General features: G+C 39.2%; 3 protein-coding genes across 4 annotated transcripts; 1 reads left to right on the top strand and 2 right to left on the bottom strand.

Annotated features, from left to right (window-relative positions):
• Window position 1: 1 nt before the first annotated feature.
• On the bottom strand, window positions 2–5,959 carry LOC129363033 (uncharacterized). The gene is made up of 11 exons (XM_055034930.1): window positions 5,852–5,959; window positions 5,393–5,450; window positions 4,052–4,066; window positions 3,834–3,964; window positions 3,297–3,432; window positions 2,776–3,060; window positions 2,267–2,605; window positions 2,004–2,185; window positions 1,104–1,205; window positions 922–1,020; window positions 2–851 (listed from the first exon to the last, which is right to left on the bottom strand). Exons 2-11 carry the CDS (start codon window positions 5,442–5,444, stop codon window positions 630–632), a joined length of 1,563 nt encoding a protein of 520 aa, XP_054890905.1. The 5' UTR covers window positions 5,445–5,450; window positions 5,852–5,959; the 3' UTR covers window positions 2–629.
• A 1,205-nt stretch (window positions 5,960–7,164) lies between these two features.
• LOC129362886 (uncharacterized) lies at window positions 7,165–14,128 on the top strand. The gene is made up of 11 exons (XM_055034691.1): window positions 7,165–7,253; window positions 7,355–7,397; window positions 8,001–8,149; window positions 8,454–8,583; window positions 9,753–10,022; window positions 10,121–10,426; window positions 10,521–10,663; window positions 10,748–10,792; window positions 10,934–11,050; window positions 11,315–11,599; window positions 11,696–14,128. Exons 1-11 carry the CDS (start codon window positions 7,251–7,253, stop codon window positions 11,873–11,875), a joined length of 1,671 nt encoding a protein of 556 aa, XP_054890666.1. The 5' UTR covers window positions 7,165–7,250; the 3' UTR covers window positions 11,876–14,128.
• Window positions 14,129–18,233: 4,105 nt separating this feature from the next.
• On the bottom strand, window positions 18,234–21,851 carry LOC129362668 (uncharacterized). Of its 2 annotated transcripts, XM_055034350.1 has the most exons (4): window positions 20,926–21,851; window positions 20,543–20,602; window positions 18,957–19,059; window positions 18,234–18,692 (listed from the first exon to the last, which is right to left on the bottom strand). In XM_055034350.1, exons 1-4 carry the CDS (start codon window positions 21,115–21,117, stop codon window positions 18,340–18,342), a joined length of 708 nt encoding a protein of 235 aa, XP_054890325.1. In that variant the 5' UTR covers window positions 21,118–21,851; the 3' UTR covers window positions 18,234–18,339. The 2 variants fall into 2 exon arrangements, with proteins under 2 accessions (XP_054890325.1, XP_054890326.1); XM_055034351.1 differs by lacking the exon at window positions 20,543–20,602 and having other exon boundaries at window positions 20,926–21,842.
• Between the last annotated feature and the right edge of the window lie 228 nt (window positions 21,852–22,079).

The following is a 22,079-nucleotide window of genomic DNA, read 5'->3' as shown; positions in this document are numbered from 1 at the left end:
ATGTTTGTTAAAGATACATTTTATTTTAGAGATAAGACTTTATTGGATAAAGGATTACTTAAAGACTTGGTTATTTTTCCAGTATACAAGGTTCAAAGATTAACTGCTTGATTTGCTGTTACAATATTTGGAGATACATGCCATGAGTCTATACTACAGTTTTCTCAAAGATAAAACCACTACACCTGCAAACATACATAAACTGCAGGACATACGGGATATCTATAAGGACGATTACTGTAGCAACAATAGGGAAAGAGTCGGTACGATGAGCAAGCACTGCAGTTCATACTATATTGATGTGAAGTGATATGAATTCTCTCTTTCAACTTTAGAGTTACACTTTTGATATCATAGCCCTGGAGATGACAGAACACAAACACTCAGTAAATACAGTGCAGATCATATCTGTCCTGAGGATTTAGAGGTAGATAACAGTAGGGTATTTTAAGAGCACCATTAACCAGTGCAAAGTGAGACAGGAAACTCAACACTTCCCTCATGGTTCAGAAATCAGTTCAAACCAAAGAATCAAAACTGTGCAAATAGTGTCATGATGTCTTCTTTGAATCAATTAATGGAATTTCATGTTTACTTTGCATCTTTAACTCCTGGTCTTTGTCCCCGTTTTATAAAAAGTCCAGTTTCTTCGAGATGTAAACACTGCAGGATTCTGAGCTGTCCTCGTCTAGTGGCAACGTGGAAAAGAAGTCTTTTGATTCGCTACTTCTTTGCTCGTCTCTGTCTTTCTTGATCTGGAACTGGACGCAGTCCTCAGATGAGTGGAGGCAGTCTGAGCCCCCAGGCATAGAAAAGGAAATCTTCTCGTCTTCCTCGTTGGATTCATCCAACTAGGGAAGAATAAAGACCCATTTTTAAAAATAATAATATGTAGACGACACAACTAAAACTTGTCTTTACCTCAGTGGTCAAATTATGATGGGGTGAACTTCCAGGTGTTTGTCTTTGTACATCCTGATTGTCTGCTCTTGGACTCCCTGACCCAACGGGAATATAACCCTGTAAGTACAAACATTTAATGTCCACATTAAATGCTCAATATTCATTCAGATTCAAGAGTTGAATAACATTATTTGCCTTACAGCATGAACCGGACTGGGCCTCGGGGTCCATTTTCTTGGTGTTGGAGGCTGTTCGCAGTGACTATAGTAGGATGGGGGTTGTGGAAGGGGCTGACTGTACTCCTGCAATAAGAAACACAGACAAGTATGAACTCATGACATTTAAATTGGTCAGACAGAAGAACAACTTCTCTTCTCTTTTGTGCATTAGTTCTAGTTTAGATCTGATTTCACTTTGTAACAATTTCAAAAATTTTGTCCAGATCACGAGTTCATTCCGCATTTTAATTAGCTGTGTTGGTTGTTTTACAGCTTTATCACAAGAGCAAATTTGAAAACAGCAGTTTTGATTAATATGGATTAATATAATATTTAAGTCTCACCGATAATCGAGTAGTAAATACTTGAGAAGTGAGTGAGTGAGCAAATGAAGGAAAGAAAATAAAGAAGGAAGAAAGAAAAACATGATGGATAGAAATTGGAAATGTGTGGCACGCATTTGAAGTCAAACCGCTTTACTCAGATACCTGTAAATAAAATCCAGTACTATTAAATTCAGCCATCCTGTGTATAATTTAATCTCAGCATAAATCCAGCTGTTCTCTGAAGGCCTCAAATTTATGAGGGAAAAGGGACACAGCACATGAGTCATTGATAATACTGTGGAGACATTCAAAGCAGTAAACAATTCCCCAAGCTAAATGCTAAAATAGGTTGGTGAGGCATCTAATGTTGGCACGACTCCATACCAACATTCAAGATTATCTGAAAAGCTAAATAGACCATACGCTATTTGAAATGTACGTCACTAAATATATTCTTACACCATAAATCGAGAACATGTACGTTCCATAATGATGTGGGGTCAGTGCGGTCACAGTGATAATAAGCAGATTTTAGTGTTGGGTCTGAATCGCCTACCTGGATGTTAACTCTTGGCGGATTAGCTGGAGGTGTGCGGTTTGTCCTGATGCCAGTAATGATCTGTGAGACGCTGCAGTTTGGGTAGCGTTTCATGAACAAGATGAAACCGGCCAGGGACACAAACATGCCAGAAGGGACACTGATGGATTTGAAGAGAGCTCGCCAAGTGGCCCTTTTTTCTGGAAGCATCACAAAAATAGAAAAATTAGGAAAAAAGCTTAAACTTAAATATCTAAATGGGGAAAACACTCAATGCTCACCGATGATATGCAAGTAGGTGGAGGACACAATGTTTCCATCCCCATCTCTGATTTCATACAGCCCATCATTCCTTGGCGTAAGCCTGGTGATAACGACATCGTGTACTGATCCGTTCCGGATGAGAGAGATGATACCTCGGTAACGCAGGTCGTGGTCCATTATCTGGCCCTCGCGAAGCAGCTGGATGGGGCCACGAGGAGGTTTGGGGTCGAAGGGACCCAGAGAGGATTCATCTGGATTTCGACTTGGGATAAAAATGAGATGGGCATGATGGATAGGGAGAAACAAGGGTAGGTTGAGAGACTCCTTGGTGAAACGTGTAATGTTGAAGGAGTACCCTGGAAAGGTATGCAGAGTAAAAGAAGAATGAATGGATGACAAATGAATAGATGGGAGAACATTAGGGTTAGGGTGGAAGAACAAAGACAAAACATGATTATTACCACACACACACACACAAAACAAGAAAAACAGGAAAAACCAATTATGTTTGGTTTTGTCCTCTCACCGCGAACAGAGAGGGTGCTGCGAGACAGGACGTTCCCGTCATCGTCTTTTATGGTGTAGTTGCCTTGATCTGCTTGCGTCACTCTCTCTGCCACCCAGACCTTGCCCCCACGCAGCAGTCGTCCCCGTCCGGCGTTCAACGTTTCAGGGTTTGTTCGGTTCCACAGCACGATGGGCCTGGCCTCCGGCGGCGCACCCCGAGGGGAGAACTCCAACACAGAGCCGTTTTCAGGGATGCTGTGCTCAAAGGTCTCCCCGTAGTTCCTGCGGTACGGCTTAATGCATTCTGAAGATATGAGGTAGAAAGCACGTCAGCTTAAAGAACAACTGTAGCTCAATGAAAAAACACCTGTTTTACTAAAATACAGAAATACATATAGATCTGGTGATAAGTATATCACATCAAATCAATCCAACATTTTAATATATCAATCCAAAGAACTAGTGACTGATAATTAATGAGTCTTGTACCAGATGAAATATATATGAATTCATTTAGCCCGAGGCTAAGAGTTGTCGCACCTGAAACAATCAGATGAACGGTCTCATAGGTGAAGCCAACAGACAGTTTATTGGCATAAAGTCCCTGATCTCTCAGAGTCGCTTCTTTCAGGACTAACGTCTTATCTCTGGTCCACTCAAAACGTGGATCCTTCACCTGAAGATAAAGAGAGACAAAACAGTCCTGGTCAAAAACACTCTGCTCCTCTACATCTCTCAGACGGGAAAGTAAATTAAAAAAAATAAAATAATATTTAATTTATTAAAATAATTAACTATAATAACTTTGATTGTTGGAGAAATTGAAGAGTTAATCACACTTAATTTGTTAACTGGGCTTTTGGGAATGGAGTCCTTCTGTTTAGAAATTACAAAATCTCCGTAGTAAGGAGAAGCAGAACCACAGAGGATTGTTAACCATGTAAGATAGACCGGCAGAATATAGCAACGAGTATGAGCACAGCTCTGATATGGAGAAAAAGCGATCAACTTTTTGGCTGTACTTTAACCTGCTTGTATCTTAAGCTCAGGGAAAAGCAGGGACACACTTCCACTCACTGTGGTTTTCTCCAGCAGGACTTGTCTCGGCCCCTCAGAGTCCGGTGTAAACGTCACAATTCTGGATGTGGAGTCCACCGGCAGTCGAAACTCCTTCCCAACACACACAGTCTGAACTTTCTCCCTTTCACCTGTGAAAGAAAAAAAAAACAAAAAACTACAAGAATGAGAATGCATTCAGCAGGTGAAAATTTTCAGCAACAAAAATACTCACTTACCTAATAAATCCCACCCTGTAGGGAGTATTATTAACACTATTAGTTATGTCATCAATAACAAAGTGAAGACTTCATACAAAACACATAGATTAGGGATGCTATTTATAGCCATAATTTGGCCTTGAGGTCAGAGGCAATTCTTAGACAGTCTTTATTTTCTAAGCTCTGGTTTTGGAAAAAGACCAAAATCATCTTTTAGATTAGGTTAAATACATTTATTAAAACATTTCATTAAAAATTCACAGTTTATCTATGTTAAACTGCAACTTAAAGCTTTTGGACTAAACTTGCAAACATAATGAAAATGACTCCAAGTGTAGAACAATTAGTTGTCATTTCATTTGTTTTAAATAACTATTCAGAAAAAAAAGTGTCTTTCATATGAAAATTTTCATATCTATCTATCTATCTATCTATCTATCTATCTATCTATCTATCTATCTATCTATCTATCTATCTATCTATCTATCTATCTATCTATCTATCTATCTATCTATCTATTTTTCATTTTCTAAAACGACCATCTACAGTATTTTATCAATAATGCACACTGACTGGGATGAATAATTGTTAGTTGGCTACTTAGTTCTAAAACATAATATCCTAAATGCACAACATGCAGCATTATGGTGAGATTATCCAAAAACATCCCTTCTAATCCTGACCACACTCTGAGTCATTAATACGCACTGTTACCAGCAGGCTAAATATACAGAGTTCCACAGTTTAATATAGTTAAGTTGCGTACATCAGTTAATCCTGAAAATAAGCATGTAATATTAATAATTATGGGATCTGGTCATCTGATTACCTTACTTATACAACGTGTGCTTGTTTGATTCTGATTATTTGTGTTTGTGTATTGTCGACAATACTGCCATGATACAGGACAAATTTCAGACTCGTCCTGACAATAAAGAAATATATTATTGTAACACAGTTAAGTACTATGGAGGGAAGGCCTGACTGCAGAGGATGTTGTTGTTGATGCTGTTTCTACATTGTCTGTGGTTAAGTGAATTGTGGAGACGGTCATCATCACTTTTTCTGTTTCGTTTTGTTTATCATGTGTTCACGAGCAAAATTCCACTGTGTAACAACAAAATTCCTATTCTTTTCATTTACACATGGTGGATTTGTGGTGGCTTTAAATCAGGTTCTGATTTGGGCCCCATTCACTTTGAGCCAGCCCTGCATTTCAATGCACATTTTTTTAGATCGGTTCAAATAAAAAAAAACCTACACTGACATGATAAATGGACAACGGTCATTCTTTATTTTATTTTCAAGGGTCAAATCGAAAACTGGTCTTCAGTCACCACGACGAAAACGCAGCGTTACCTGAAGCAGGAGGAAGGGCAAACAGCAGGATGGAGAAGACGCAAGGGTGCATTTTGTCCTGCGAAACACAAGCGAAAGGCGGGTTGTTCCGGTGGTAAACATGATTGTCATTCATGCCCATGCGCTCGCCGCTCTGAAAACAAGCGACCAGTCTGAACACCGCATGCCTTCATCAATCAACAAGCTGCCTGAGGAGGGGGGCTGACAGACAAGCTCTGTGGATTTCTCTGCGCACACAATCTCCCCCCGTGAAACAAACAACAGAAAAATAAAATAAAACAAATTCACAGAGCATCTCCCTGCTCTGTCACTCATCGGGTTCCATCATCTGTTAGGAGACACGGGCACTCAGGTGTCAAACATGTCCCCCCCCCCTCCCCTCATCCAAACATCAGTCACAGCGAAGCAACGCACCGATTACTGACGGTCAACAAATGATCTCTGTGTCTCAGCGCTCACCTGCAGCCTGGATGGATGCAAACGCCTACGCAGAAATATTCCAGCGTTAATATGGATGAGGAGAAGAGGACGGGTATAGCCTTGGTCTGCAGAGAGCGCACGCGCACTGGCCGCCCTCCCCCTGATGGCGCTCGACGCCGCGCTGCTACACAAAAGCACCACGTGATCTCCGTTTCTTTCACGCGTCACCGCCAGCGTAAAAAAGTGCGTGCGTTCAGCGCGCTGCACGCCCTGAAGCTGAATCTACGCGGTTTGGAGTCGAGGCGAAAGGGAATTTTATAGAACATATAAAGCGAAAGATTCAGCCCTGAACGAAAATGTAACCGCTGGGAACAGTGATGATGAACTCTGCGTTTCCCAGACGATCCATTTTATGACACGGAAAGCTCTCCAGAATATTAAAATTAGACACAAATGAAGATTCTTGCCCGATAACATTAAAAGCCTAGAAAAAATCAAAGCACTGTGCAAAATAAAGCACCTGCAAGAGAATATTTAAAATCATTTACAAAACAACAACAAAAACACCTATGTCTGTTCAATTTGTATTGGATAATAAACATGTATAACTTTAACAAAAGAAGACAGTCAACAAATATATATAAACAAATCCGAAAAAAGTCAATAATGAATCAATCTAATCTAATCTAATCTATAAATAAATAATTAAATAACGAAACTGTTTAACTGTTTTCAGAAAATGACACAACCACCGCCCGTCATAAAAACATATTGTTATTTTCCCAGATGGAGTCTGATCTTGTGATGGTGAACACTGGCCCGGTTCTTCTGCCATAAATATTGTCCCACACACTTTCTTGACAATTAGCGGGAAGAGATTCACTCACAATAACCCACTGTAGGCGATTTTAGATTGGGAATAATTGTAGTTTGCACCATTTTTTCGCTCAATTGTACTGATTCATATAGGCTAAGTGACTTTGTCCTCTTTCAACTTCCGCAGGGCGTGGCCGCATCTAAAACTGGGCATCTGACGTATTTTTATTTTTTTTCCAAGATTAACGTTTTTCATTTTAGTTCACTGAAAAATCTGCCACCATATGAAGGTTGGCTGAAAATAACTATGTCCAATTTAGACATTAAGGTTTTCCTGAAAAGTGGACATTCTTTATTTTTATGTTTTACATTACTTGTTATGTTGACCCTAACATGAATAATATTCAGTTGTGCGCTAATTATAAACGGATTGTTCTTCTTCCAAAGAAGAAGAAAAAAAAAACGAGGCTCAAAATTGGGACTAGATCAGGACCATGCGGGCGAGTTTTGGCGGAGGGATATGTGTTGGAGTGACATGTTCTCCGATGTTTTTGCTCGTCTGTCTCGCTCGGCGCTTCTGGACTCCTGTTGAAGATCTGGCCATCTGAAAAGACACCACGAAATGGTTGTTAAGGCTTATTTGTTGTGTTACAAAACTTGCCTCGGGGCATGTAAATAAACTAGTTGAGTGCACTCTGAATCTCGTTTTCCCGTCTTTCTCTCCAGGACGAGTTGATACTGTTGGTTACAGTCTTCTGTGCGCTCTGGGGTGAGAAAACGCTTACTTATCCATCCGCATTGTTATATACTTTTATTTGAGACAAATTTAATTCACCGGCCAAGAGTTATTCACGCAAAGTTCTTTGAACAGTTCATAATAATTCTGAAAATCATCCATTTAACATTTTAAAAAGTACTTGGATCAGGACATTGTGTCCTGCTAACCTGCCTGTGCGCCATCTAGTGGTAGGAAAAAAGGCAATTATTTTATTGGTGGAACTTCCAATTAACAGGGGAATTTATAATGAGTAAAGACATTAGTAAAGATATTATAAAGTGTCATTTTTAAGATAATTTTTCAGAATATTTTGAGATTAAAAAAAAAGAAAAATCCACTGATGACTCAGCAAAAATAATTTTTCTGCAGTGTCTGTAGTGGGTGTGTCAGGAAGGTTGTATATAACCATTATGATAAATAAATAAAAATATTTAACGTGTTTTAGTTTACAATGTATTCAGAAAAATGTATCAAACGTTCTTGAACTAATTCTCATAATTGTTTTTTGTTTTATTAACCTTGCTTGTTTTGTTTTTTTTTTAACCACGAGACTCATAATTTCCTCTTTCTGTTCTCGTTTTTTTCCTTCATCAGGTCCCTCCGCTACTTTAGATGAGAAAGAAATTTGCTATGGCAGGGAACTTAAATTTTCCTCGGACATTCAACAAAAGATTAAAGAAGGGCCGCTGTATTTCACGCCAAGCGATGGAGGCGGGAGGAAAATACTGATGGAGAATGGGAAGGTGAACCACCTGTTGCTGTTCTGGTGTAGGCTGGGAATAATTGTGCATGCAGATGATGAGGTTGTTCAGTGAACTCAATGCTCACATTGTTATTAGTTGTATTAAAAGATCAAAACCATTGCTGCTCGATTGTGTGTAGACTGACTGAACCTGAGCTATTTTACAATGAAGGAACGAGCGCAAATGGGAAAAATTCTGGTTGTAGCGTGACAAGATGGGAAAGATTTAGGGGCTATAAATACTTTGAATGGCAATGTTTGTGTTCTTTCTCCCAAGTACCCTTTTTGTGTTTTCTGTCTTTCAGGCAAAGGACCCACGACTGAAAATTGGCAGGTTTTCTACCACCTTGACAGATTTAACCAAAAAAGATGAAGGATTTTATGCAGTGACACATGACAATACGATTATTGATGTGGTGCAATTGAAAATAAAAGGTGAGAACCTCATTCTATTCTTTGCATTGCCAAATGATGACTCAGCTCATAATTTTATTATTCTGCTGTGTTCTTTTATATAAACTAGATATAAAAAAAAAAGCTGGTTAGTTGCTTTGATCACCCAGAATCATTTAAAAAAATCTTTCTGCCTCTCTGTATTTGAGGAATTGCCTGGTGTCTGCTATTCTTTTGCAAGCTCTACACTGGTGGGAGCCTGATCCCGTTAGTTCGGTATATTAGACTTAATGGACCTTTTAGATTCTTAAAGTTTTATTTGATATAATTTAACCTCTTTGGCTCATTAATTTAGTTTTTAATTACATTTCATCTAGAAGTTTATAAACAGTCAATAGAAATTGCCACCACAAAAAACCTCAGCATGTGATTCTCCTGTTTATGATTAGCTTTCACTTGCAATAAAACCTAAATCTTAGTTGACAGTTGACCAGTCAGGCACATACACTTTTATCTGTGTGTGAAGATGTATTGTTTTAAGTTATGCAAGACCCTGTGTTTTTTTTCTTAAATGTTTTAAAATCCTAGTCGCTACATTTTGAACGGCCTTGGTGAGTCTTAAATGCATCATATGTACCTAATTTGGATTGTTGAATAGCAGTAGTTTAAAAAGTAACTCAGAGATGTCTAATTTATACTGATCTGTACATTACAAGAGTGCTGGTGGAATTTCATTTGTAATAGCTGCCCCTACTGTAGAACATACCTAACCAGGCAAAAACTATCCAGTCGTGAGATCTTTTTATTGAGGACAGAACGTCATTTCAGGTGTGAAGGCGCTTGTATGATGTTGTCCGTTCATTAGTGAATCAGTTGTGATGCATGTTACTGTTGGGTTTTAACCAGAAATGGACATTTACTCGAATCCATCTGCAGTTACGCATCGAATTAGTCCTTTTTTGATTATTGTTATGTCTGACTAGTTTTTGCACACAGTCTTGTGCCAGTCATTCATTCTTTGCTTCAAGCATTAGAGGTTTCGACCATCATCTTGAAACCATCATCTGTCACCAAATGTTTTTTAACAAGATCATTTAAAATTAGTACACTGATTGAGATTTCCAAACAGAATAACCTTCTAAAAAAAAACTCATGGCATTCTAGAAATGTTTTTTGTATGTTTGGTTGAACTTATTAATTTTTATTTTCAGATTGTGCTGAAGAGATTATCAAGAATTACATGGATGAATGGTCTTATCAACTAACTCTGACAACTCACTATGTGGAATACACTTCACCTGACAATGAAGATAAGAGATTAATCCTGTGGAATTTAACCAATCCTCTGAGTAAGCCAAAAAAAGGAGACATCAAGAACAATTACTGGGAAATCTCTGGTGTCACTCAGGCAGACAACGGCTACTACAACTTCAGAAAAAAAGAAGGCACTCTTCATTCAAGGGTACTTCTCACCGTAAAAGGTAAAACTAGAATCTTTGTCGCAGAATCCTGAAAGATCTTTCCATCTTACTTGCACAAACTACATACTACTCTGTCTGCACTCTAATCTGTCAAACAGAGAACACTCATGCCTATGACTCAAAAGTGGACGAGAATCTTCTTATTAGAAATCCATGGAAAGGAGGACCCTGGACTGTGACGTTTAAAGAAGATGAAGAACATAAAGAAGCTAAAGAAGCTCAACAAGTAACAATAATAAAAAATGGCAATTTGGTCTGGGATGCTAACAGGTTCTCTGAGAGAATTATTATTCAAAGTGTTGGCTTTAAAATTAGCCCTGTAGAAGCTTCGGATTCTGGTACTTATGAGTTCCGAGACCCACAAGGCAACCTGGCGTTATCTGCTCATGTGGACGTTGAGCATGGTGAGGCATAACACCTTTACATTTTTCATATTGAAAAAAAATAAATCAGTCATCATTCCAACTAATGTCTGCCTTCATATCTCTGTTCCCACAGTCTCACATCACAAGGTCACATATATTGTTGTTGCTGTTGTTGCTGTTGTTTTGGGGCTGTGTTGCTGTTTCTGTTGCAAAAGGAAATGTTGCTGTAAAAAGAACAAATCTGCAGCTGCAGAAGGATCTGCTGTTACTTATCATGTATGTATTTATTTATCTAAATTGACTCTTAAAATTAGGTGTTTAACGTCATGATTACAACTTTTATAAAATTTCCCTAAAAAGGACAAGTCTGATTCAGCTACTCCACCACCTACAGTGTATTATCATGTAAGCATTTCTTTTTTCTTTTTTTTTTGCTTGAACAGCTTTATTTTAAATGCATACACTTTGTAACACAAATAGTTCTAAAAATTTATAAATTTCCATAAAATGCTTAGTTTTATTTTAATATTCTCCTTTCAATTGCAGGGTACAAGTCAGCCAACAGGACCAAGTTACCCAATTCAAACACCTTCAAGTTACACTCCTCATCCAGCACACCCTCCAGCCTACACAGGAACTGTAGCTGTTTCCATTGAACAACCGGTAGGTTTGATACCGAAGAGCTTCTGATAATATTCCAAGTTTAAATCCCCTAATTAATGAATTAAAATAGAATAACATCCAAAAAACTGGTGCCATTTCCAGTAGATGTACATCATTACCATTGCTCTAATTAATTTAATTAATTGAAAATGGACAAAAATCCCTGTTGTTGTTTATAGATATTTATTCTATTATTTTTATCTTTGCATATCTTTCTTATCTTTGCAGTAGTGACTCGTTATTTATTTATTTTTTGTTCTGCAGCCTTCACAGCCTAACACCGCTGTGTACCCTCCACAACCTGCCAGTATCTATCCTCCACAACCTGCCAGTGTCTATCCTCCACAACCTGCCAGTGTCTATCCTCCACAACCTGCCAGTGTCTATCCTCCACAACCTGCCAGTGTCTATCCTCCACAACCTGCCAGTGTCTATCCTCCACAACCTGCCAGTGTCTATCCTCCACAACCTGCCAGTGTCTATCCTCCACAACCTGCCAGTGTAAACCCACCACAGCCTGAACCTAGTCTATATTCTCCCCTTTCTGAGGTACATATACACAGTTGCAAATCTAAGGTTAGTTTTTGGTATTTCACACTAAATTGTTTTCCTGCTTTATCTTTTCGATAATACTGCTGTTTTCAGTTTGGACCTCCAGCGTCTCAGGGACCTGCAGGAGCTCCTACGTTCAGCTCCGACGTGATCTCCCCTGACGCTGAGCCCAGATTCCAGCTGAAAGGACTGGCTTTTCCCTCAGCTCCCCCTCTCAGTTCAGACGCTCCAACCTGTAATGTCTACACGTCGGACAAGCTGAACTTTTCGTGAACACTTTTCTGAACACCGTGTTGACGGAGCTGTTTCAGCCTTTACTAGACTTTTCTGCTTAAGTTCTCCAGAGGCCTTCTAAGTATCCTGGGACCACGCTGCCTAGAATGAAAAGACATAAATCACATATATTCATGTATATGCAAAGGCGGACTGGGACAATAATCCACCCCGGGAATTTGGTGCAATCGTTTAAGATGTTTAAGATGGGTTAAGGAGCTACATTGTTTCAAGTAGTTAAATAAAATTAAGCAGAGAAAGATAGCAGCTAAAAAACAATGAGAATATTTCTCCAAGTTTAGTAGTTTTACCATCTACCCTATACAATTTTAAAATTGCATGCTACAGCTGCAACAGATGGCGCCACCAAGACTGCATCAAGAACCCACTAGAAATTTATTTTGTTGTGCATTTAGTTTTTGCATTTGAAAGGTAAAAGTTAACAGGGTGAAGGTGTTCCAATCAAAGTGTAGTCAGATTTTAGTAAAATGATTTGTGCTTTCTTTTTGTATGTTGTTACGTGATGAATGTATGAGATCACATAATCCACTGAAGCAGGATGGAGAAGATAAATATCGGCATCATCCATTTCTCTCTCTTGTCAGAAAATGCATGTCGCGCAATCTCACATTTTGATGTCACTCACAGATGTTTACATGTTATTTTACATGGCATATCATATTTTGCAGAATAACACGGGTCTGCTGGTGCGACCGTCTTACTTGTGACATTTATTTTAGGGTTAAAGGAGATGGGACTCTATAAATAGTCAATTTAGAGTTTTTGAAGTGGATTGCATACACAAGCACAACCGGGGTGGCGTTATTTTTGTTCCCTATTGAGAATTAATTTCATGTCAAAGGGAAAAAAAGGCAACCAGAAAATGTTTTGGTGCACCCGATGGACAGTCCGCCCCTGAAGCGTGCACTGACACCAGACTCTGTTTACATATTGTTATTTTTAGTAGAAATCTCACAAGGCAAGTCCAGAGAATTAAAAAAAAAACAATGTAATCAACTTTATATCATCTGTAAAGTGTTTCAAGTGCAAATCTGATTCACTGCGAACACAATGAATCACTACAATTAGGGTAGCCAGTAGATGCAGCATCAGTTTGTGTGCTGGAAAAACACAATCAGAGAAAATGTCAAACATGGAGCTTTTTACCTTAGATTAGAAAAAAATTGCTAGCATTGGGTATGATCTTTAAAGACAAGAACAGGACTTTCAGAAAAAAAAGGTTGTAAATCGCTAATATAATTGATGCATGAGCTATGAAATAGTTTAGATATTTATATATATATATATATATATATGTGCACTGATAAATGTAATGAAATTGCATTGAATTTTTACTTTTAAATTGTATTTTCTCAGGTAAAAAAAAACAAAAACATTATCTTTAAACTGCCATATTAACAGTTACATAAATGCATCTCAAAGACTATTTAAAAGAAAACATTATATCACAAATGCTCCTAAAGGAGGGGAGATGCTGATTTTTACTCTTGTTACAGATTTTCTATTTGTTTTTGGGTCTTTTTGTTTTTTTTTTTTTTGCTGCAGACACCACTTTCTCTGAGACTTTTTGATGTTAGGATTAATTGGCGCTGTTTATTTTTCTTACCATACTCTGTTTTCTTGTACAACACCAACCCAATTCATGTCTGTACATTATTGTTCTTTGAAACTTGTTGCTACGTTAAATGACTTCATTTTCACTTTCAACAAAGTGAAAATCACCATTAAAGATTTTAGAGTTTGTGTGAATATAGAAATGTATCTACTTACAAAATGATTATGAAATTATTGAGTGGTTCAACTTAAAAACTTAAGTGATTCAATTGCTGCCTTAAAAAAAAGTATTGGAATTTAGGAAAGAAAGTTTCCTAAGTTCTGACTGAAATACAAACACATCAATGATTGATTTATTGCGATATTAGAGACACTTTATTGCCTATTGGAATAGTCCCTCCCTGTTATTGTCCTTAAACGTTTAGCCAAATAAAAGCACCACATTTAATAATTTTTATAAGAAAGAATCCAAAACTTTCTGTTCAATTTGTAGATTGTATGTCTATGTAGATTTGTAAACGTTTCAATTTGATCCAACACATATTTATCTAACTTAATTAAACCAAATAAAAAAAAAAGGTAAATCTACAGAAGGATGAACTCTGCTGCTAAGATGTGAGTGTAACACAGCTGTGATTACATTGTTATTACTATTTAAATAAACATTATTAAATGCAATATTTGCTATTTTCCAGCGAGTCTTTGATCCAACCTGAAAGCATCACTTTAATTTGACTATTTACGTATTTTTTCGTCATTGGGCAAGTTACTTTGGCATTGTTCCATACAAGCACTTAAATGCAACACAGAGATGGCCTCTCAGTTTATTTACTTATTTTACAAGCATGGAGTATGGAGTAGCTGGATTCCCTGTCTTTATTGTAGTAAGCATTTTGATGCAGCACTCAACATAAATTTAAATCAGGATTGTCAAAGTAGTTCTTGCGTATTTTCTTAAAACACTTGGCCATTTGTTTCCTCATGCACACTGATATGTCTCAAGTATAAAAACTAGAGAGAATATTGTGTTTTTTGACAATCGAACAAAAATGTTTATTCAAAAAGTCATTTTCCCCCAAGAAAGTTTGAAAAATAAATTTACAAAGTGACAGGTTTTGACTAAAATGACTGACTTTAATGTGACAAACAATGAAAATATTGTATGCAAACTCTTTATTTTAATTGCTAAATTTTTACTGAATGTTACCTCAAACTTTTTCAAACCTTTCTTTTCCATCATCGCCCCTCCCTCATCTTAGTCACCGAAAAACAACAAGTTGTGGGGATCAGAACGAATGGCAGTATTTACACAATATGAATGTGGAAGATTTGAAAAGTAATATGTGATTAAAAATGTTAAAGCAGTCTGCTGCGGTTGCAGTATTTAATATTGAGATGATTATTGCGATTCCTTTAAAAATTAGAGCTTTACTTTGTTAAACCCTAGAATTACATGTGAAATGCAGACAAATTCCAAATTACATATTTGATCTCATGTCTCTAAAAGCTTTATTTTGTGGAACATTTTTAATTATTTTAATACAAAATATAAATAAGATCTTATGAACTGCTACTCAGTTCTTTTAGCAGATACTAAAACACATTGTGCTCCTTCTTGAGTAATTCATTGAATGACTGTGTTTTACTTTTGGTTAAGTGAAAATATGAAGTTTTAACTATGTCTACTTGAGTACAATCTTTTGCTACTCTCACCACCTCTCCTTAGTCAGAGCTGGAGATTTCAACAACACCTAAATATGCATGTAGGAGTGACCAGATTTCACCTATTTTCTATTTAAATCTGGCTTAACATTAAATAGGACCAAAGAGAAATACTGTATCAAAAAGATAAAGTACTATTTTTGCATTAAGGTGTCTTGTTGTATAGTTAATAGAAAGAAAGTAAACTTCATATATCAATTTTCCACCTCTTGTACTTTGTGTACTTTATTCATGAACATCCTATCATTAATACGAATTACAATATAAAAACTTTATAACAAAACAATGTGCACTTGACTGAAATTATGTTCAAATAAGTACCGTCTAGTAAAATGAGTTGATGCTAATTAAAACTAGTCAGAAAGCAGCACAGTGTTCTTTGCAGTAACTTCAGGCGCTCCTACATGTTGCTCTGCTCCAGGGAAACCACCAGACTGCCTCCAACATTTTAAACTGTACCAATGATGGCCTCTAATGCAAAAGTAGCAAACTGTGCCTCTGCAGATGAGCCTCCTCCACCCAAGCACCAACCCAGTTCTGAGCAACACCCCACCCTCTCTGGTCATCCCACCAGTACCACAACTGACACAGGCATGCACGCAAACTAGGTCACAGTTGAGGCCAAACGTTTTAAGCCTTAAACGAAGGGAAGACACTTAGCTTTTTGTGAACCACCTAGTTTACAGGGGTTCTGTTGTAAACTGGCAGCAGAAGCTCTCAGACATACTACTGATTTTTCTAAGCTGCAAGACATTATTGCATCTCAACACACTATGTACATTTCACTTTACTGAATTAAATGCCATTCAAACATGCTACTTGGCACTATATTGCAGGACATGTCAAAAGATGTGAGTTATCACACCGACATGAAGAACAAACAAAACATAAACCTTTCCACCAGCCCTTATGGGTCCCTTTCATTTCAAGCTCCAACTGTGTCATCATAAAAAATGACGTCTATGAACATATTTGTTCCAGTTTCTTATGCAAAAGTCTGAAATCCAAATCTCCCAATATGTAGCACATACTCATGTTTATTTATGTTATATCCCTTCAGCGCCAGCCTCAACAGTTAAAACAATCGTTTAGTTTTGTCATGTAAAAATCAAAACATAATTAGCTGATAAGAATCCATGCAAGTTTTCGGTAGAATTCTGGAGGATTTCATGCAGTTTCCCTCAACATGAACTTTGCCTAGTGACGTCTGTGCCTGATTAGTTTCTTCAAAGTCTGCATGTGAATTCATTCCCTCTATAATCAATGTTCAACACTTTCTTGTCTAAATACAAAATGGTAACTATTTGTCTTTAGAATCTTTTAGTATATTAATGATTTGATTATCAGACATTTTTTCTCATCTTGCTGAGATCTCGTTGGTTTGGATACTTTTGGCACTTTTAAAATGATCTTAAATTGTCCCATTTTTTTCTTGCTTGAAAGCTTTGATGGAAATCTCACATATTTTCTACTTGTTTTGGTCACGAACAATCAACTTGGACATAAATATATATATTAAATTTTGACTCCCAATAATAAAACCTAACCGTTTGATGAGATGGGATAAAAGATAATTTAACACATCCATCCATACAAGAAAAATATTTAAATTATTCAAGGTGAGGTTTTTAAACCTAAGAATGCTGTAGCAACAGATAAGCATGCTGTGGGACTCTTTTCATAGCTGTGGCACTTCCTCATTTCACACAGCTGAGATCCACATTCTTCAGCTTTATTTCAACACATCTACAAGGAAGTTAAACGTGACGTTCCAACTGGGGAAAAATCCGACGCATGTCAAAACTTTTAGATTTGATGAAAAAGGTAAGCAATAAGCCTCTGAAAGGGAAAACCTCGAGGAAGTTGTCGACTTCTAGCGGACGCTGCACAAAGTTTGAGTTTTTCTTTCGCTTTATAGTTCTTTATCTCTGCACATATTTTCAACAAACTGTGGAGTCTGAACACAGCAGTACCTATTTGCTGCACTCTGTGTTAAAGCTGTGTCATGAGTGCATTAAAAAAGATTAAAAGGTCTTTGCAACGTTTCCTGACCGGAGTGCAGTATTTAACCCAACAATCAAGTTATTTTAAGACGTTTGAGTTGCATTCGCAGATATTTAAATTTGTCAGTTTATTGTGTAAAAAAAAATTAAAAAATCTTCTGAAACTAGTAAGTGTTGTTTCTTCAGGCTAAATGAAACCCTGAGAAGTTTTTATTTGATCCATTGTGTCTATTTCTCGCAAAACTGTGAAAGCAAATGTATCTACATCTATAAGATTGCTTACATTTCATTTTAGTTTTCTAATTTAATATGAAAGATACATTTTATTCTGGAAGATGTAGCAGGGAAAGGTATGCTGTTGATTGGTTGCTTTGGACAAAACTGAGGCCAGTAAAATTGTAACCTTTGCATCTGACTCAGACGGAGAGAAAGAAAGCGGTACACTCATCGCATCTCAACTGACTGCTTTGCGTGCATCACATTTTAGTTAAACAAAAGTTTAAAAATGTAACATATAATGCATGTTAATAAATCTGCACACCACTTCCTCGAAAACATTACCAGACACATTACTCCTTTAATCTGCTGGCGCTGGTCTTGGAATGGACTTCCTGAAAAGCTGAAGGATCTTTAAGTTTTGACTGAATACATTTCTATTTACTGCAGGTTTCTGCTAAAAGTCCAGGATTACCCTTTCATTTCATTCTATTGTCTTTATTTTTTGTGGTTTGCATTTTACCATATCTCTAAAATGCACAATTATGTTTATAAGTTATATTTTTCTTTTCAACTCATATAGCCCTTTGAATCATGGTTTATGACTTAGTGTACAGTGCAAATTTGTCAACTTTCTGTACTCAATAACATGCAAAGTACTTTAATCTGTGAAACTATCATTGCTGCAGTTCACTTGTAGTTTAGCTTTGTAAGAATGCGGTTGGGCTTTATCTTTAAGTTACCTGTTACTTTGAGACATGAATAGGTTCAATGATCTCCACATTTACAATATGTTTTAAATTCAATTTCTTATCTGAAAGTGGAAAAAGGGACATTTCTGATTAAAAATCTCAGAGATAACTTTATTTTTCAAAGTTGTCACAAATGTAGAAATCGTTAAATGTTGCCACTTCTCCCCACCAGCATGAACGCCACCTTCGCCCCACTCTACTCCTCTTTCCTCCTCTCCACTGCCCTCAGCCGCCCCTCCAGTTTGTTAAGCCGGCTCTCCAAACCGGAAGTCTTCTCGGAGCTTGAAGTGAACAGAGTCAGCAGGACGACCACCAGCACCAGGACTCCCACTCGAATCGCTGTCGTCTCTGCGGAGGCGTGCTTGTCAGTGACGATCAGGCCGAAAAGCCAGAGAGCCAAAACCGTTTTCACGACCCAGAACAGCTGCTTGAAGACGCCAATCAGCAAACGGAGAAGGATGGTCAGAATCCAGTAGGCGATGAGGCCCACCAGACCCCACTGGGCAACGGTGGTCACGCCCTCTGGGGTGAAGCGTGGCAACGTTGCAACTGTGAAGACAAGCAATCCGTTTTAGGGTTTGATATTTATTTGTTCTGGAAAAAGCAGGACCGACACTCACACCTAAAAAGGTGTGGCAGCCGGACTGCCCACAGGTCCAGCTGCAGACTTTCTCTTAAGATCTACTCTGATTGGCGCAAACACTTATCACACTGCAGCATGCAAAATGTAATCAGCGACACACCGAAGCTGAGAAAGCAGCAAAGTGTAAACACAGACTCAGTGTCTCAGCTGCAAACAATCCTGGTACCCACCATCAAATCCTGTGACTCTGAGGATCTCGGTGACGTAAACGGCGATGACGTTCAGGCCGCTGGCCGCTCCCTCAGCCAAGAATCGGATTGCGGTCGACAGAAACTATGGCGGAGACGGGAAGGAGAGAGAAGGGGAAGAGTGAGAGGCATGCTTCACGTTGTTCTTGCAGCAAAGAGGATGGACAGCATTCTGATCAAGTAGGGGCAAAACAAAGAGGCGATACAGCCAGCCACAGAGACGTTAATCACGCCGAGACAGAGATTTACAGCAGCAGTTGGCACAAGCCCATAAAGCAAGAGGCCTTGAGGTGCTGCTCCTCATGATAGGAGAGACAGCTGGGAGGAATCCCTCTCTATTCATATACAGTGTCTCCTCACACCAGAATCAGATGCAGCACAGTGTGACCCTGTAAGCTCAAGGGTATCCTGGTCAGATGGACTGAGGGTGGGATGGGGGAGGGGGGCTCTTATCTGCACCTGTTGCACTGCACAGTAACACATGGACCGTCTGCAGTGTTAGCACAAGTCCTAACATCTGACACTTAATGTCACAGTGTGGCTTTACAGTGGGTTGCATGGGAGGATGGATGGCACTGTAGCCATAATGTTGGAGGAATGCTTGTGCAAACTCCAGAGGAAGGCTTTATATCAACAAAAGGACACAACGTATGATACTAATAATATATCAAAAGCTGATGTGAGGCAGAGCAGAAAGGCTTGAATTGAATACAGTAACTTTATCTGTCAGACCTTGAAGTGGCTCTGCTACATTATGTTTACTTGCGCTGAGTCAGAGCTGCATGCAGAGCTGTTGTGTTTGCTATTATTACTCAAAAACCTTCGCTTATCCAGGTTCAGTTGGAGAGATGTTGTTTTGCTTTTTTGTTGTTGTTGTTGTTCTTGGTTGCATAACGAGGCTGTTTTCCTGCCAGGGATTGGGTGCGCGTACACCCTGGATTTTTACATTCTGAGATCTGCCAACTGAGTCAGAGTGAGCAACTTATTATCTCGCAACACATAAAAACAAAAAAATTGTATCTTCACAAGCTCACAGCAGGGAGAGAGGCTGCAGGCTCACATGCAAATATCGCAAATGAGGTGGCGATGACTTCACAGAGGCCATTTTGCTTCCACTACAGGTGTTGCTTGGGCTAAGCTCCAAAGTTTCAGTGGCAACCCCAGAGTCATGTGAAAGGTTGCCATGGACTGAAACTCCCTGACAGAGCTTTAGTCGTTTTATTAAAACAGGCTGCTGCGGCAGAACTTGAAATTTAAAGAAAAACAAAAATCTCGATGCCCACAAACATATGTGTGGCTAAATACTCTAAATCTTTCTATTTCAGCCCTAACTATGAGATCATATTTCATATGAAAGAGTAGTCAGAAGTAAGTAATAGATTTTTAAAAATGGATCCATGAAAAAATATATATATTGCAAGTTAGCAAAGCTTACACTTCCCTCTCTTAAATAGACAACTGGATATCAGCAAGTTCACAGGATTGACCTTTGCCACTTGACCTCCCCCTTCCTCCCTTGGTGGCACCACTTACAAAGTTGGAACCAGAGTGTTTAGGAGTTTTCTTACCATAGCCAAGGTTTGGACGTTCTCCTGACCCATCACTGATTCAAGATACAACACAGCACTCTGAAGAGAAGGGAGCCACAGCATGGTGGGTGAAGGGTCATGGTGTGGGAATTTATGTGTGTGCATGGGTGAATGGGTCACATGGAGGTTGAGGGGATCAGGAGAAGGATTAGGAAGTTGAGGGAGCATGGAGAGAGGGATGAGCGTGAAGGATGAAGAGAAGAAGTGACAGCTGAAAATTAGTAAATCAGTTTTGTTTTTTGTTTTTTATCAAGAATATTACAGCTGAGTTATTAAGAATGAAAGAAAAAGCAAGCATTTGCGAAGAGACAAAAAGATAGAGAGAGAGAGTGTATAATGGTGTGCTGCGGCTCCTCCTGTACCTCAGCAGCTGAGCGGATCACTCCTGCTCCCACCAGCGACTCCGCGTACCGCTGGATCTCCTGGCAGGTCCCCGTGATGATGGTGCGCAGGGTGACCACCGACGGGCTCTCCGCCTTGGCCTGCTGGCCCCCGGCCCAGCACAGCGACGCGCCGAGAGCCAGCGCAGCGACGGACAACCAAACCCGAGCCATGGCCCTGTCGGAGAACAATGGGGATGGGTGTGGACGCGGCGTGCCAAGATGTGCGCGCACAGGTTTTTGCGCTGCAGCCTGGAGCAGCTCGGGGAGCTTCAGGCAGGCTCGGAAATCAAAAACGTTTAATCAAAAATGGCTTCTGTGAGGAGCAGTCGGAGCGGGCTTCAGACGTGCGTCTCAAAGCGGGAGAACGTGAGAAAACCCGGTCCCGATCATCAAGTGATCGGCGAAATTAGACGAAATCCCCTCAAATTAAATCAAATTATCCAGAACCTGATCCACAGAGACCCTGCATTAACAGCGGCTATATTTGGTGTTGAAAGGCTTTTCCAGCAGGGGGTCCAAGCGCACGATCTGCAGTCAGGACGCAGCGGTTCACACAGGAGAAAAAATTGAATGAAAAAAAAATGCAGCGGAAATACGTGAAAGGGCTTCCTCTCGCTGGGAGATTTATGAGAAAAACGGGAGCGACGCGGCGAACCCGTGTGAACCTAAAGCTTCTTATTTGGGCTCCGGCGAGGCTTCGCGGCTCCTTGTGTCCCCGTTTCCTGCGTCAAACGGGTCAACTGCGATGGATTATGTCGCTCGATCGCTCACGGATAAAAGAGAAACACCTTCCCGAGCTCCACTCCCTTCCTTCAAGCGATTCTAACCACCGTTTCCAACGAGAAAACACGCCTGGATCTTCAGGGAGGAGGAGGCAGGAGAGGGGGAGGAGAGCGCTGCAGCGCAGGGATAAATAGAGATTTGCACACTGGGACTTGTGGTTTAACGCACACAAAGTCAAACGTGAGGACTGCTCGTCGATCTGGGCTCCAGCTCTTTCTTGTGTGATCAGGAAGTGTGAGCTCCACGATCTTCCTTTGAAGTCCTGTTGCCACGTGCTGCAAAAAGCCACGATAGATTATAGACAGTGAGAGTGATCTATTCATTCACCAACAAGGATGTTTTTTTTTTTT

The sequence above is a fragment of the Poeciliopsis prolifica genome, unplaced genomic scaffold, assembly GCF_027474105.1.
Source record: "Poeciliopsis prolifica strain line A6 unplaced genomic scaffold, Auburn_PproV2 SCAFFOLD009, whole genome shotgun sequence".
In the NCBI taxonomy this organism is placed as follows: Eukaryota; Metazoa; Chordata; class Actinopteri; order Cyprinodontiformes; family Poeciliidae; genus Poeciliopsis; species Poeciliopsis prolifica.
The sequence above is the reverse complement of the archived record's forward strand: the minus strand, read 5'-3'. Positions and strand labels throughout refer to the sequence as shown.